Source organism: Polypterus senegalus, chromosome 2, assembly GCF_016835505.1.
Source record: "Polypterus senegalus isolate Bchr_013 chromosome 2, ASM1683550v1, whole genome shotgun sequence".
Classification (NCBI taxonomy): Eukaryota; Metazoa; Chordata; class Cladistia; order Polypteriformes; family Polypteridae; genus Polypterus; species Polypterus senegalus.
In genome coordinates, this window is record NC_053155.1 from 280,280,543 (window position 1) to 280,297,896 (window position 17,354).

A 17,354-nucleotide genomic window follows, 5' to 3' on the forward strand; every position below is an offset into this window, starting at 1 on the left:
ACTATTGTCTAACACTGTAGACATGAGCTCTTTCAGCACCCTGTATATTTTTTATATTCTTTCTCAGCTCTGTTCCTTTAGGCACGTTTAGTATAAACGGTGTATGGACAACAACTTGGAATTTTAATTATAAGATGGACCCTACACTTATTTTGAAATTATTTAAAATACATTTAAGCACCACTTGGGCTTAAGGGGATGATTCAAAAAATATGATGAAGTTGAACTTAATTTGGAGTATAACAGCATAATAGCAAAGAAGAAGGAGATTCACCAAAACACATTTTTATTAATGTTAAATTAGGAAGATTGGCACCACTCTACTTTCCAAAACACAGTTATATATTGAGATACTAAAAATAAAATAAATTCCATGTCATCATATACATATACATACATTTTTAACCCTACTTAATCCAACTCAGAGTTGCAGAACTGTCATTCCACTCACCAGCACATGTAATGGCCTTGCAGGTATCCTGGCAACTATGCACATCCTCATTGGCACAAAGACATCCTCACTTAAGCTGCTGACAGAGCTGCTGACAGAGCTGCCTCTCCTCTTACTTTTGAACCTACAATTAAGAATGCACTATTTATAGCATTCAGTTATGCAATATGGTATGAATTCTTTAGAGTGGTGGATGACTAATTTCATATATTTCTAACATTTTTATTCAATAATAAATTTCAGTAGCTACTGAAAATGGGAAAACAGTACATAGTCTGCCACATTACCAGTATGAACATTTTATTAGAGTTGCATATTATTTAAAACATAGTAAAGTACATATATATGAAATAAAAAAGGAAAAATGAAAAAAATGTACACATGGTTTAAACTAAACCAAAACATTAGTATATACAGTATGTCAACCTTATGCTTAAAAAACATACAGATTTTGATAATCACACAGTACAGGTATAATGATAGCACAGTGATTGATGAGTGTGAGACACATGCAATCTCTACTGAGGGATCACTCAGATTGCCACATCCCTCTCCCAGCAGTTATACTCCCAAAGTCTACACGGCTGCAAAGTATTCTTAGCACACTGAGAATTAGAAGCAGCAGGTTCTGCTGCTTAGCTAAATATCCAGTTGTGATTCTAGCTGTTTATCTGTAAGTTTATTGTGTGGCTGGACTCACATCTGGTTACTGTACATTTGATGACATAAAAAAACACTAAATGACTACAAATGGTGACAAAGTAAGTAGTGTAGCAGCCTACTTCAGCAAAAGTGACAAAATATATGTATTTATCCATGCAGAAACTAGTTTGCTTCCTTTGGAAGTCACTAGATTAAAATAAATTGAAATTGGATTGAAAAAAATGGCTTTGGGTTTTACGTGCTGTTTCATGTCTGGGGAATTCATACAAGTCTTATTGCTGAACCATTCTTTTTTAATGAGAATCGCTTACAAATAAATATACTTGTATATGTATACATGTATACTGCACAAATAACTCTCTTAGAAACTATTCACGTAGATCAGATAGACAGTGAAAAATCAGCAACATGGAAGACTTGATTCAATTCTTTGAATAAGCATCTTAAACCTGGCTTTTGTGTGCCACCCTTATTTAAAAAAAAAAAATACATGAGAGGGACATTTTCTATCCACCATGGAAAAATTAGGAGCTAAATCAAGAGAAGAAAACATTCTCTTAAAAGACTACAGTTATACCTGCAGCCATAAAGAATTTTCAAATAGTGTAGGGTAATGATGAATTAGTAAACCTGCTAGTCTATATAAATTCATAAAACAAACAAGTTTATTGCAAAACTTTTTCATGGCTCATTCATATTCTGCTAGGTTTGTTGTCATTTGTAGATAAAATGAAGGAAGGTAACTTACTCAAAAAGTTCCTTGATAGAGTCTAAAATCCTAGGTGATGTAAGAGATGCTGATCTGAAAATAAAATCATATAAAGTAATTGGTTTACTTGAACGAAACCCATTTAATATGCTTCACTACAGCTGTGACTTGGAGGATATACACAAAAATAAATTAAAAGAAAAGAAAATAAACTCTGTACAGTTAATCAGCTGGTGAAAGAAAATTTTCTTTCGGCGGTGTGTTTCGTTGCAACATCCCTTGCCTTATTTCATTAACATATAGGTTGGAACAACAATACTATGGCTGTACTGAAAACTGCACAGAACGGTTTTCATTTTATAAGGCATCTGACGAAATGCTAAATACAATAGTATTTGTGAAATTCTTTCATCACACCATATAAAGTGTCAGACTGGTGACAGCAATGTTTAGCATGTAACTATATTGTAGCATTATAAGACAGAAAGACATATAATTTTATAATATCTACACAAAACCAATCATGGAACTGAATTGACCTATACAGTACCAAATGCTGCCGAAATAAAGCATATACTAACATCAACGATTCTGACCACCCAAGGCACAAAAGAGACTCATCTATATGTTAGGACAGATTATGTATAACACAGCATTAAATGCCAAACAAGCTGTTTAAAAAACAGTTTTTACTCTCAACAAATGAGGCCAATACTTGAGGAACCCTATTTTTTTTAAATTAATAGTAATGTAATATTAAATCTTACAAAAATATTGGATACTGAAAATATAAAGACAAAAATGGCAAAAACAGCACATTCAGTATTTCACCAAATAAAGTAAAAATGCAGAATTTGCAAGGCTGTTTCTCTCCTGCACTGGTTATGGATGCTTTCAAAACACAGACTGTGGCATTTTATTATATACTACTATAGATTGATGTCCTGTTTGAAAATGATTTCAATAATAAAATGTTTTTGATAAGATGTTTTATAAATCAATAAAAAGCAGAAATCAAAAGTGAAATTGACTTAATTTTTTTTTATAATTTTCTTGATTTTATTGTAATCATTCCATACAAATAGATCAATTTTTACAAAAAATAGCATTAAAAACAAATCAACCCCCACCCCTGAGAAAGAGAGTATGTCCAACTGAGTAAAACTTAAAGCTAGTTAAAAAAAATAAATTGATGAGTTTAATAAGCTGATAAAGATAAATGGAGAAGAAAAAGAAATGGGAATAGAATCTGCATCCTCAGTGCTTTAAGAGCTTAATCTAAAATATTATTGATTAGATTCTGCCAGGTTTAGAAAAAGTTCTGCACAGATCCTCTAAATGAGAATTTGATTTTTTTCCAATTTCAAATAATATAAAACATCAGTTACCCACTGACTTAAAACAGGAGAGTTAGGATTCTTCCAGTTTAGCAAGATAAGTCTACGTGCCAATAGTGTAGTAAAGGCAATCACAGTTTGTTTGTCCTTCTCCACTTTAACATAATCTGAAAGAACACCAAACACAGCTGTTAATGGGATAGGAGGGATTGTGACACCAAGGCTGTCTGAAAGGCACTTGAATGATGTTAATTTGGTGCAGGCCCAAAACATGTGACCCAGTGAGGCTGGAACTTGATTGTAGCGTTCGCAGATTGGATCTTGCCCTGGAAACATTTTGGACAGTTTTAAGCGAGACAGATGTGCTCGATATATAATTTTGAGTTGAATGATTGTATGCTTTACACATATGGCGCTCGAGTGAATTCTCTGCATTACTACCTTCCACTCCTTTTCTGATATGTTGAGTAAGAGATCCTTTTCCCACTGTCCTATTGGATCTTTGAAAGGGAGGGACTGTAAAATAATTTTATATATTACGGAAATGCTGTCCGAGTCCTCAAAACTGAACAATATTTTTTCTGGCACAGTGTACTGCCTTCTGGGAACAATGGTTGGAGACCTCCCTGGAAGGGTGGATAGGCTCTTGGCCAGAGTGGGGATGGATCCAGTTGTCATTTTCCATGTTGGAACAAATGACATACATGAGGGCAGTCTGTGAGTTCTGCGATCCAAATTCAAAGAGTTAGGTGCCAAGCTGAGGAGCAGAACAGACAAGGTAGTCTTCTCCGAAGTTCTGCCTGTGCCACGCACCAGTCCAGGTAAGATTGAGGAGATTAGAAGGCTTAACGCGTGGCTCAAATCTTGGTGCAGGATAGAAGGGTATAGGTTTATGGGGCATTGGGACTCCTTTTGGAACAGATGGGACCTGTTCCGGTGACGGGTTACATCTGAACTGGAGGGGCACCAATGTATTGGGGAGGCGTATGTGTAGGCTAGTCGAGGATTGTTTAAACTAGGGAATGGGGGGGCAGGGAGTTTAGGACAGGCCAGGTTTAGATCTATACATGGAAAAACAAACAATGGTGTAGAAATAAAAATGCATAGTAATGTAAATTTAAGCAAACATAAATGTAGAAGGATTAACACATTAAAAATAGCTTGCCTTAATGCTACAGGTATCAAAAATAAGGCAAGTGAGTTGGAGTTGTATGTAGCAGAGCATAATTATGATATTATAGCAATAACGGAAACCTGGCTAAATAACAAAGATGGGGATGAGTGTAACATAGAGGGATACACATTTTTAGGAAGGATAGACAGAACAGAAAAGGAGGTGGGGTTGCTGTTTATGCCAAACAGGGTTTAAATGTAAGTCATCTTCAGTTGGATGATGAGCCCCATCTTAGTGAGGACATGTGGCTTCGCCTGGAAAATATTAGGGAAACACGTCTTATTTTAGGAGTGTGTTATAGACTACCCAATTCAGACAGTAATTTCAACACAGCGTTTTTAGTAATATCAAAAGGCAAGTTTACAGGGGGATATTATAGTCATGGGGGACTTTAATTATCCAAATATTAACTGGGATAACCTTGCAGATGGAGGAGCACAAGAGCAGGAGTTTTAGAAGTAATCAGTGACTGTTTTTAACACAGCATGTTAAAGCACCAACAAGGGTGAAGCCTGTCTGGATTTAGTATTCTGTAATAATCAGGATAGAATTGAGGGTGTAGAGGTGATTGAACCACTAGGGTCAAGTGACCATAATGTAATACAATTCTCAGTATTTTGTAAGAGTACAGATGCAAAGACTAAAATTGTTAAGTTGAACTTTGTAGGGCTAATTTTGAGCAGATGCACAAAGTCTAAGTAGGATAGACTGGGATAAGCTTTTAAATGTGGAGACAGTGAGGAGCAGTGGAACAGGTTTAAAAATGTTTTACATGTAATGCAGGACAGATACATACCTAAATTTGGAATTAATAGGAAACTAAAAAAACTCCACGATGGATTAATAAAGATTTAAAAAGAAGTTGCAAAGGAAAAAACTGCTGTATAAGGCATATAAGACTAATGACTGCAAAGAGAATCGTAGCGTATGAGAACATGAGGGCAACCATTAAGAAGGATATCAGGAGGCTAAAAGACAGTTGGAGAGGAATATAGCAGATAAGGTGAAAGAAGACCCCAAGAGATTCTTTCAGTATTTTAGTAGTAAAAGAACAGTTAAGGAGGAGGTCAAGTTCATCAGGAATAGTAAAGGGAATTAAAAGATACAGACAATGAAATAGCAGATGCCCTAAACTTACATTTTTCTGAGGTGTTTACAAGTGAGCAAGTGGATAACCTCCCAGAGGTAAACGCACCTACTAAGGAGGTACTGAGGGATTTGGAAATTGTAGAGGGAGAAGTGCTGCTCAGATTAAATAAGATGAAATCAAACAAATCACCAGGCCCAGATAATATTTATCCTCGTGTTCTTAAGGAGGCTAGTGAGTACATATATAAACCCTTGACACATATTTTTAGGAAGTCACTGTGCACTGGAGAGATTCCAAAGGACTGGAAAATGGCAAATATCATCCCATTATATAAAAAGGGTGACAGGGCAGATCCAAGCAACTATAGGCCAGTAAGCTTAACATGCATCACAGGAAAATTAATGGAAGGAATTATTAAGGATAAGATTGAGCAACACATGGCAAGGACAGGAGTTATTCTGAACAGTCAGCATGGGTTCAGAAGAGGGAGGTCGTGTTTTACTAACATGTTGGAATTCTATGAGGAGGCAACAAAAGGATACGATCAAAGTGGAGCTTATGATATTATTTATCTGGACTTTCAGAAAGCATTTGATAAGGTGCCACATGAGAGGTTGGGCATCAAGTTAAAAGAAGTGGGAGTTCAGGGTGATGTTTTTAGATGGGTGCAGAATTGGCTCAGACACAGGAAGCAGAGGGTGATGGTGTGAGGAACCTCATCAGAACTGGCCGATGTTAAGAGTGGTGTTCCACAGGGGTCAGTGCTAGGGCGCTGCTTTTTAATATATATAAATGATTTAGATAGGAATATAAGTAACAAGCTGGTTAAGTTTGCAGATGATACCAAGATAGGTGGATTAGCAGATAATTTGGAATCTGTTATATCATTACAGAAGGACTTGGATAGCATACAGGCTTGGGCAGATTTGTGGCAGATGAAATTTAATGTCAGTAAATGTAAAGTATTACACATAGGAAGTAAAAATGTTAGGTTTGAATACACAATGGGCGGTTGGAAAATCGAGAGTACACCTTATGAGAAGGATTTAGGAGTCATAGTGGACTCTAAGCTATCAACTTCCAACAGTGTTCAGAAGCCATTAAGAAGGCTAACAGAATGTTAGGTTATATAGCACGATGTGTGGAGTACAAGTCCAAGGAGGTTATGCTCAACCTTTATAATGCACTGGTGAGGCCTCATCTTGAGTACTGTGTGCAGTTTTGGTCTCCAGGCTACAAAAGGACATAGCAGCACTAGAAAAGGTCCAGAGAAGAGCGACTAGGCTGATTCCAGGTCTACAGGGGTTGAATTATGAGGAAAGATTAAAAGAGCTGAGCCTTTACAGTTTAAGCAAAAGAAGATTAAGAGGTGACATGATTGAAGTGTTTAAAATTATGAAGGGAATTAGTACAGTGGATCGAGACTTGTATTTTAAAATGAGTTCATCAAGAACACGGGACACAGTTGGAAACTTGTTAAGGGTAAATTTCGCACAAACATTAGGAAGTTTTTCTTTACACAAAGAACGATAGACACTTGGAATAAGCTACCAAGTAGTGTGGTAGACAGTAAGACGTTAGGGACTTTCAAAACTCGACTTGATGTTTTCTTGGAAGAAATAAGTGGATAGGACTGGCAAGCTTTGTTGGGCTGAATGGCCTATTATTGTCTAGAGTGTTCTAATGTTCTAAAAACATATGTGTGTATGCATGTGTAAGTATTATTGTACATATATATATATATATAAATATAAACATATATATATATATATATATATATAAAACATATATATATATATATATATATAAATATATATATATATATATATATATAAACAAAACTCTTCTGTTTCTTTGGGCCTTCCTGCATTGGACTCATTGGTGGCTTACTGAAACGCTAATCATGAAGTACCATACCAATCACTGACTTTCACTTTGCCTCACTTTCTTTCCTTTCCCCCTCTCTCTCTCTCTCTCACTTTCCAACCTTTTCTTTGTTCTTCCTAAAAGTATCCCCTAACCCATATTCTTAATTTAATTTCTAATTCTAGATTCATGTAAGACCCCACTTAGAATGCTGCCTCATCTCCACTGCAGAAGGGGGAGAATATGACCATTCTACACCTTACTACATCATGTTCCAAGCAATTCCTTCAGCTTTATGTCTTTGGAGTTTAGGGTTAGTATTAAGATAACATATTTTATTTGCAGTCACAAACTGCAGCAGTCTTTATTGAATTCAAGTACAAAAAAGTTATATATGTATATAATATACATTTTATTAGATAGATTTTATTTTCTCCTCAGAAAATAGTTACATTAAAATCTCTATTAAACTATTTTGTCGTTTTGTGTCAATTTTAAATTTGAAAATTTATAGTTATGGAGCTGGCAAGGCTTTAATATAGTAAAATGTGTCAATGGTTTGGTTGGAATTTCTCTTCCTCATACCTCAGAAGTCAGTCACTGCAACACCTCTGTTTGTAGTATCATATAATGATCTTCTGTCTCATGTTTCTGTTCCCCTTTGCAATACGTCAAAATTTTTAAACTGGGACATTCCATATATTTTTCCAAACTCCACACAAATCACCAAAAAAATCACAAAGAAATTATTTAGCTGCCCAAACAAAGTTGTTACATGCTGTAGCAGAGAAAGTGTGCATTTGCAGGGAAATCTTAAGAGCTGACTATTTAGACCTGGAGTACAGAGCATTGGATAATTAATTGTTAATTTTACTTGTTTGAAATGTATTGATCTGATAAAACATTATTTCTCCAGCTAAGAATGGTTCATGCATTTCAAAAATTATGAAGGTACATAAAAGGTTGTTTTATTTTAAAATGTTTTAAACATTTTATTAATGTTTAATTTTTTTAATCATGTAAGTAGTTTTTTGTGTAACATTGGGAGGTAAAAGATGACCAAAGACTGTCTGAATAATGTATTAAAACTAATTTTTAGTTAAGAAGAAACATGGCAAATATTTTCTAGTGTAGTGGTTTTCAGCTTGTGGTACAGTATGTGTACATGCGGAGCAGTGTTGTAAAGTAATGATTTAGATTTACTCTTGTTGCTGTACCAGGGTAGATTACATAGGGGATTGTATTTTTTTAAAGTATTTTTAAATGCAAATATTTTTACTCTTAAAAATAATATTATTTAGTAAGAAGTCTACTTTTTTACCTTTATAAGACAGGTTGTTACATAGTACAATTGATATCTATATTCAAAATTGGAAATCACAGTGGTCGATTAAAATAAAACTGCATCCAACCATTTTTGGAGTTGTAGGACACAATCATGAATCACAAAAGTTGAAGTAAGTAACACAATGGCCATTCAGTTTTCTCTGGCTGTGTAAGTGGGTACATTTCAATATCTAGAGGTGAAACAGCCAAAAACTGAGTGTGCATTGTAGAAACTTCTGGTTTAAATTTAGTTTAGAGTGATTTTATGTTTCTACTTCATGTGGAGATATATATGTGCAGTAGAGGAAGCAGATGAAACTTCTTGGTGTAGTGGTAGCAGTGATACTTAAAAAAAAAAAAAAAAGGAGATGGTATTGTATATTCCTGAAATTGCATCGTCTGAGCATCTTGGGACATTTTATTGACAAACACATAACGTAGATGACAGGGTGCTGTAATTGTCTAAGCACATATTTCAATTAAGTAGCAATTTACAAAACTGAAGTCCTTCTTCTTATCTCCTGGTAACTCCTGTATCATTAGCCCACATTTTTTTTCATATCTCAAGACTCATGTATTTGTGTCAAAATTAAAGAATTTTACTGTATTTTGTCCATCTACTGTGTTCTACTTTGCTATTTAAACTCAGATTTCGGTATAAGTTTTCACAATTTGCTTCTATATGATGTACAGATTGTACTTTCCTAATGTCAACTGGATTCAAAAGCCTTTTATTTGTGAGGATGTCAGTAGTGTTTTAAATATTTTCATGTCTTCTACTTCATGTTATTTGTAAAAGTATAAGCTTTACTTTCCTCACCATCAAAATCTTTGCTGTCCAATATTATACTTTGTAACTGTGATTATAGACTACTTTGTTTAATGATACAGTACATAGGAATGCTCCACAGTGGTAGATTTGCTGCTTTCCAGTAAGGAGATTGTAATGTTCACTATTAGTGTAAAAAGTAGAGATGAGTGTTGTCAACAACTTTTTAATAAAACCTAAATAAATAATATAGAAACCTTAATACTGTTGTGAACGCTGGCCACGGCACAGACAGACGGACAACATATTTTGCACCCACACACCGTTTATTTACACTATATACAATTCATAAGTTAATATCACGTGCACTCACAAACCCCAGTGCTTCTTGCACTGAATCCCCCAAAAGTCCAGGGCCCACAGTCTCTGTGCCTTTGCTCTGGCCGCCTCCTGTCCTCTCTCGAGCTCCGTCCTACTGCCTCCCGACTTCCACCAATGACTGGAGGGAGGCGGCCCCTTTTATGGGAACCCAGATGAGCTCCAGCTGCTTCCCGGCACTTAGTCTTGGCCACACCCCTGTGTGGCGGAAGTGCCGGGCTCCCGGGATCAATAGGCACTGGGGCGCCGTCTGGCGGTGGCCACGGGTCCCTACAGGGCTGGGCTTCCAAGCCCTCTACCCGAGGCCTCCTGCATAACCAGGACGGACGCCCCCTCTCGGTCTGGAAGAGGCACACGCCCTCCTCTGGTCCTCCAAGGCGTCCCGGCCGGGCTCCATCCCCGGCCAAAGACCACACGGGATAAACCGGCATCGGGGCGCCGCCTGGCGGTGGCCACGGGTCCCTACAGGGCTGGGCTTCCAAGCCCTTTACCCGAGGCCTCCCACATAACCAGGACGGACGCCCCCTCGCGGTCTGGAGGAGGCACAAGCCCTCCTCTCGTCCTTCACTGGGACCACACTGTTTATAAATTATAATAATTATTGTGCATGAGTAGCAATAAAAATATGTTGGTTGTTATCATTAATTTAAATATAATCCTGGGGAGAGAGGGACACTGTGGTCGATGAAGGGTCTAGTCGTTAAAAGTGCACAATAATTACTATTTGAAACCAATGAGGCTACTGAGCTGCTTATTTAGATTTGATTTGAAAGAGGTTTTCAAATGTGAAAACCCAGTAGAAAAATGCAAACAGAGATAACACTGAAGCCTTCTGTCACATTTGTTTGATTTTCGATGTTTTCACATTTAATCAGTGAAATCTAATAGAAAAATTGACGGTTGCTGTTTTGCATTTAAGTTTTCTATTGAGGTTATGCACTTTAAAAGAACTTTATAAAAACAAAATCTGAATAAACAACATAGCTTTATTAAAATCATTTTTAATTTTTATTCTGTTCTTCTAGTAAAAAAAATACATGGTCTGTTTTCATAACTTTAAATGTCTAGTTGAGTACATTACAATGTGCTTTGCAATTTATCATGGGCCAATTTTGCTAGAGGTATACAGTAACAATTATACTTTGAAATCAGTAAGGCTGTTGTGGGGTCTGTTCAGATTTTCCAAAAAATGTTTTGTATTTCATAGACAAATACATGATAAATTTTTTAATTTGTTTGCCATATACAGCACAGCACATTGTTTCTCTTTCTCAGTTTATGTACGTAAGTATACAGTATATTTATGTCATTATAGGTTGATAGGTAGATAGAACTTTATTTGCCGTTGGAGGAAATTTGGTCTTTTACATAATACATTAATACATACATACACACACTATGGTCTGAACACACGCCAGAATGACTAAAAAAGGAAGAAAATTAAAAAAAAAAAAAAACATTCGACTTGTCACAGACCCAATGAGGCATTATGCAGGCGTATGAAGGAGCCCCAGTAGCATTTCTCAACACACTTCTGGTGAATAACTTGTTGGCTAAAAGTCCACACTGTTAAGTGTGGTTCAGAGAGAAGTTGTGCAGTATTGTTCATAATGGCACTCCGTTTTGTTTTAACTCTCTCTCTTTGCTAATACAACCAGGGGGTCCAGAATGTGTCCTAAAATGAAGGTTGCCTTTTTAATTAGCTTGTTAATCTGGTGGGCCTCTTTTGAAGTGATGTTACCAGCTCAGCATACCACAGCATAGAAAATTGCACTGGTCATCAGAGTTGTAGAAGGTGTGAAAGATGTCACTTCCCACATTAAACGAACACAGACTCCTAAGGGAAAAGAGCCTGCTCTGCCTTTTCTCATATAATTCCTCTGTGTTCCAACACCAGTTCAGCCTAAAACGATGTGGACTCCCAAGTAGATGTAGGAGCACCACCACCTCTACATACACTCCTTGAATAGTGACAGGACATAGGGGCTCATTCGTGCAGTGAAAGTCAATAATGAGTACTTTGGTTTTGCTGTTGTTAAGATGCAGATATTTCTCTTTGCACAAAGAAACAAAGTTCTCCACCTGACGCCTATACTCTGTCTCACCCTCCTTATCAATACACCAATGAGTGCCAAATCATCTGAAAATTTCTGCCAAGTGGTATTACGTGATGTTATATTTATAGTTGGAGGTGTACAGAGTGAGGAGCAAAGGAGACAAGACTATTTCTTGAGATGCTCCAGTGCTGCCCACATCTGTATCAGAAACACAGTCCTTGAGGCTCATAAACTGTTTCCTACCTTACAGATATCCAGGACACCATAGGTTCTTCCACCTGCATAATCTCTAAGGTACTGAAAGCACTAAGGAAATCAAAAAATATAATCCTCATAGTAGTGCCAGCTTTGCCCAGGTAAGAATAAGCCTTGTGAAGCAGAGGCTAACTGCAGTGGATCTACTAAAAGAAGACAGATACAGTCCAGGACTAGTCTATTAAAGGTTTCCATGATATGACATATAAGTGCCATTGGCTTGCAGTCATTAGATGATGAGGTGCCCACCTTCTTTGGAAAAGTAACAATGCCAGATATTTTCCAGATCAGAAACGCTTTCTGGAGCCTTAGGCACAAGCTGAACAGGTGAAAGAGGGCACGACAAGGTTGGTAAGCACAGGAATTAAAAATTTCATGACTGACTCCATCTGGTCCTGCAGCTTTTCCTGTGTGTTGCTTCCTCAGTGGTCTCTTGCTTGGTCTTCAGTTATGGACAATCCATTCTGATGGTCAGTATTGGACTTGTCTTGTCATTCTAATGGTAGGAGTTTCTGCTGTAATAAGGATGGTGTGAGAAAGTTACAGTGGGATTGAAACATCTATTAAATTAAATTGGTTCACGAGGTTAGTTTTTTCTAAATCCCTAGCACCTACTTTATCATCAAAGCATAAGTAGCTGTTATTGGAGTATTTAATAAACCCTATTATTTTTTTGGCAGTGTCTCTTACAATTCCAGGTGTTGAAGACATAAGACAACCATCGGGTCCATTTTGTGACTCCATTTAAGTTCACAACCTCCTTGAAGAGCAGTGTAGGCTTATGTGCATTGCGCTTTGTAGCAAAATTTTAAATCCATTTATCCCATTTCTGGTGGCTACTATCCGTGACAAGCCAGAAGCCACATAAATATTAGTCTTAAATAAGACTACTCTAGTAAATAAGATCAAAAACAAAAGGCAGTAAAAGGCTGCTATTTGCACAGTGTCCAGAAGTAAACAATATATCTTTTGACAAATAAATTATATTGATTTGATGTGTATTTTCTGCTTATGCTTTATAAGTCACAGCATCAATATTTATGTATATTTGCTGTACAGGGTTTGTTTTTTGTTTAAGTAACTGAATTGTACTTTTACTTGGGTAATTTTTTCTGACACTACTTTTTCATTTTTATTTGAGTATTTTTGGTGTCAAATATTTTTTACCTTTAAGTGGAGTTTTGACTAAGTAATGATACCTTTACTTGAATATATTTACGAAAAAAATAAAATTAAGAGTGGTAAGCTTGAGCGGAGGCAGAGACAAGCCTGTTGCAGTAACAGAGACAGTTGTTGCAGTAACATCTTAAGAAACATAAAAATCCTGCTGTGTTTATAAGACAACAAACATTAATTAGTAAGACCTTTATTCATTTATGGAATTAGCTCAAAATCAAAAATATCCAGTTAGTGTTTGCTTTGAAAGAGCAATGATGTGATCAATAAGATGTCACTTGCAGTTGTTTTACTTAGAAATGTTGCACATTTGAATGAAGGAAGCGATGGCCAGTCGCCATTCAACACAGCACCATACATACTGTAACCTTGATAAATGAATAGAGGCTTTACATTAACACTTTAATTGTAATGAACATGGCAAATGTGTGCATCCAACCACCCATGCATTTTATAAATAATTTATCCATTGCAGATTGACATGAAATGAGTAATGAAGTGCACAATTGCTGAGAAACAGATAACTGGACTGCTAAAAAAGAAAATTACTGAAATACAATCAGCACTCTATTTGTGTTATTCACTGTGTTTTTGAAATGGAACTTCATTACTATGACAACTAAAATGCGAAAAACGTACCAAAGGCACAAACGACACATAGCTACTGTAGATTGTACAGGAGTGAATGGGACGCAGCCTATGAATTATCACTGCTATTCAAGTTGCAACAAATCTGAAAAAGGAGGGAACGATTGGGAAAATTAAAGAATCATGAATTCATGACATTTGGAATTTAAGTTTTTTATTGCTGATTTTACGCAGCATTTATTTTTAAGTTAATAGACAGAAACAGCAAGTGGATACATTTAGTATATGCACAATATTAAGACAAATCAGTCCACAATGAGCATTATATTGTCCATAAACACTACCCTGAAACCCCTTCAAGGTTAATAGCATTCCTTCACTTGTTGTTACCCAAGGGAGAAAACTCACTGTCTCCTTCTTTGCAACACATGAAATTCAAGCTCTTTTTTTTTGTAAATTAAAAGTATGGAAATTTTAAGTTTTATAATTTTTATTCCATATCAAACCACGTTATTGAGACAGCATGGTGGCACAGTGCTAGCACTGCTGCCTTGCAGTACCGAGACAAGGGTTCACATACTGGGTTCTCGCAGTGTCTGTGTGGGTTTCCTCCAGGTGCTATGATTTCCTTCCACTGTCCAAAAACTTGCAGATTATGTGAACTGGCAACAATAAATTGGGTCTAGTATGTATTTTGTGTGTGGGTGTGTGTGTTCAACCCCGTGATGGACTGGTGCCCTGTCCACAGTTTGTTCCTGCCTTGCACCCCTGTGCCAACTAGGATAGGCTGCAGCCCCGAAGAGCCTAATCCGGATTAAGCAGGTTAGAAAATAACATGACCTGACCACACTGTTATTAGCTAAGTAAAACATTAGGTAAAATCAAACATTCAGGTTCTACAAAGCTTAGATGAAATATATGTGCCTAGCAGGCAGAAATGGATTATGGTATTGAGCAGGAAATTGAAAAATGGATGGAATGATGTTAAGGGGAACTGGATGAATCACCTTGTGGTTGATTTATGCTAAATGTCCACAATTGAAAAAACATTAAGAATACATTTTTAAAAAGTCAAAACTGACTCAGGTTAAAAAGAAGGATGATGAGAATGTGTCTGATTGGAAACACCGCCTGTCTGAACTGATAGACAATCATGCCGGTATTGAGGAGGCGGCAGAGAAAAAAAGGCAATGGGATCAGGTTTACAATTCAAAAGATGGCTAAGTCCACTTGCCTTGGATGGGAGGACAAAGACATGGCCAACCATACATACACCTGTACATGGAAAACAGCTACTGTAGATAAAAAGAGCTAGAAGGAGAACATTTTGTATAGATGATAACAAATGTAATATAAACCAATGCACTTCCTAGTTTAAGTGCTTGCACCATTGTGAAGTTTCTTTTGTACATTGTTATGTAATAAAGATTGATGTATATGACTTAAACTTTCTCCTGCCTGACTTTGCTTAACGGTCATTTCTTCCATGGTTCTTTAGGCTGATCTTCCAATTAGCTGTGAACCACCCAATCTGACTGAGACTGCACAGGTGGTGAACCAACTGTGGGTATGGAAGGCTGCAGGGATCTGTGGTATCCAGGGTGAACTTCTCCAGGCTGGTGGTAACACTGTCCTCCTGGCATTACAAGCAATCTTTGCTTCAATTTGGGAGATGGGCGTAATCCCAACAGACTGGGACTTGTTGTTCCTATCTGGAATGGGAAGGGTGATCGCCTGGATTGCGGCAACTACAGGGGGATAACACTGCTCTTGGTGCTGGGTAATGTCCTTGCTGGGGTCATACTCAATAGAATCCTTGATCACTTGTTCAACTACCAGCGACCAGAACAGAGCAGAATATCAGCAAAGTTTCATTGCAGCTGTTGTTGATTTTCATAAAGCATTTGACTCGGTTGATATAGCTGCTCGGTGGGACATCCTGAGAATTTGCAGGATCCCCTCAAAGTTGCTGGATATCATGGCTGTTTGGTATACTGGTATTGTGAGTGCTGTGCAGAGTGGAATCAGAACCTCTGCGTTTTTCCCAGTTGAATCTGGGGTTCATCAGTGGTGTGTTCTTGCTCCTACTCTGTTCAGTGCTTGAGTAGAATGGATATTGGGCAGGGTTGTGGAGTGTGGCGGCTGTGGGGCATCTTTTGATGAAGAGAGATTCACTGTTCTTGACTATGTCGACAATGCTGTGATGCTTGCAGAGTCAATGGAGGCTCTGATCGGGGCTCTCAAGAGATTGAAAAAGGAGTCTTAGTGTTTGGGCTTGCAAGTGCCCTGGATAAAAACCATGATCCAGGCCTTTAATGATCTCTTGGGCACATCCATTAACAGTGTGTCTGTCTACGGAGAGTGTTGACTTTCTTGAGAGGATTATTTCAATCAAAAAATTAATGATATTAGAAATAACATAGTATATCTCCCCAACACTAAGGATCCCCATCAACCCCAGCATCCTGTTATTAACAAATTAAACTCTTTCACTAGGATAGATTTACCTGATTTAAAGAAAATAATCTCTCAATTAAAACCCTCCACCTGCGTCCTTGACCCGATACCAACAAGGTTTTTCAAAGAAGTATCAGGCGTGCTAATTGATAATGTTCTGGACATAGTAAATTCGTCACTAGATACTGGGGTCTTCCCAGACTGTCTTAAGACTGCTGTAGTTAAACCCCTACTTAAGAAACATAATCTCGACCCCTCAGCTCTTGAAAATTTTAGACCCATCTCTAACCTGCCTTTCTTAAGTAAAGTTCTGGAGAAGGCAGTCATTATGCAGTTAAATGACCACCTAAATAAACATGCTATTCTTGATAAATTTCAGTCGGGTTTTAGAACAAATCACAGCACAGAAACTGCACTCGTTAAAGTAGTAAATGACTTGCGGGTAAATGCAGACAGAGGCCATTTATCTATTCTCATCCTCTTAGATCTGAGTGCTGCATTTGACACCATTGATCACGACATTCTTAGAAATCGCCTTAGTCAATGGGTGGGCCTCTCTGGCAGTGTCTTAAATTGGTTTGAATCCTACCTGACAGGGAGAAAATATTTTGTTAGTTGTGGGAATTACAACTCGAAGACACATGATATCCAATATGGTGTTCCACAAGGCTCTATCCTGGGTCGCTGTTATTCTCAATCTACATGCTTCCGTTAGGTCAGATTATCTCAGGGCACAACGTAAGCTACCACAGCTATGCTGATGACACACAGCTGTACTTATCAATAGCTCCTGATGACCCTGATTCTATTGATTCACTAACAGAATGTCTGACTAGTATTTCAGAATGGATGAATAGTAATTTTCTCAAGTTAAATAAAGAAAAACTGAAATTTTAGTGATCAGCAATAATGGATACAATGAGGCTATTAGAAATAAACTGGATACATTAGGATTAAAAGTCAAGACGGAGGTAAAAAGCTTAGGGGTGATTGTTGACTGTAATCTGAATTTTAAATCACATATTAATCAGATCATTAGGACAGCATTTTTTCACTTA

At 37.2% G+C, this 17,354-nt stretch overlaps 1 protein-coding gene across 3 annotated transcripts in view; it reads right to left on the reverse strand.

Annotated features, from left to right (window-relative positions):
- The window catches only part of LOC120523929 (protein Atg16l2-like), a 202,292-nt gene that overhangs the window by 122,054 nt on the left and 62,884 nt on the right, over nt 1-17,354 (reverse strand). For all 3 annotated transcript variants that reach the window (XM_039745640.1, XM_039745639.1, XM_039745641.1), the window contains 2 exons: nt 1,863-1,916; nt 452-575 (listed from right to left, as the gene is read on the reverse strand). In XM_039745640.1, the coding sequence (XP_039601574.1) occupies nt 452-575; nt 1,863-1,916 (178 nt within the window). The remainder of the gene's footprint in view (nt 1-451; nt 576-1,862; nt 1,917-17,354) is intronic.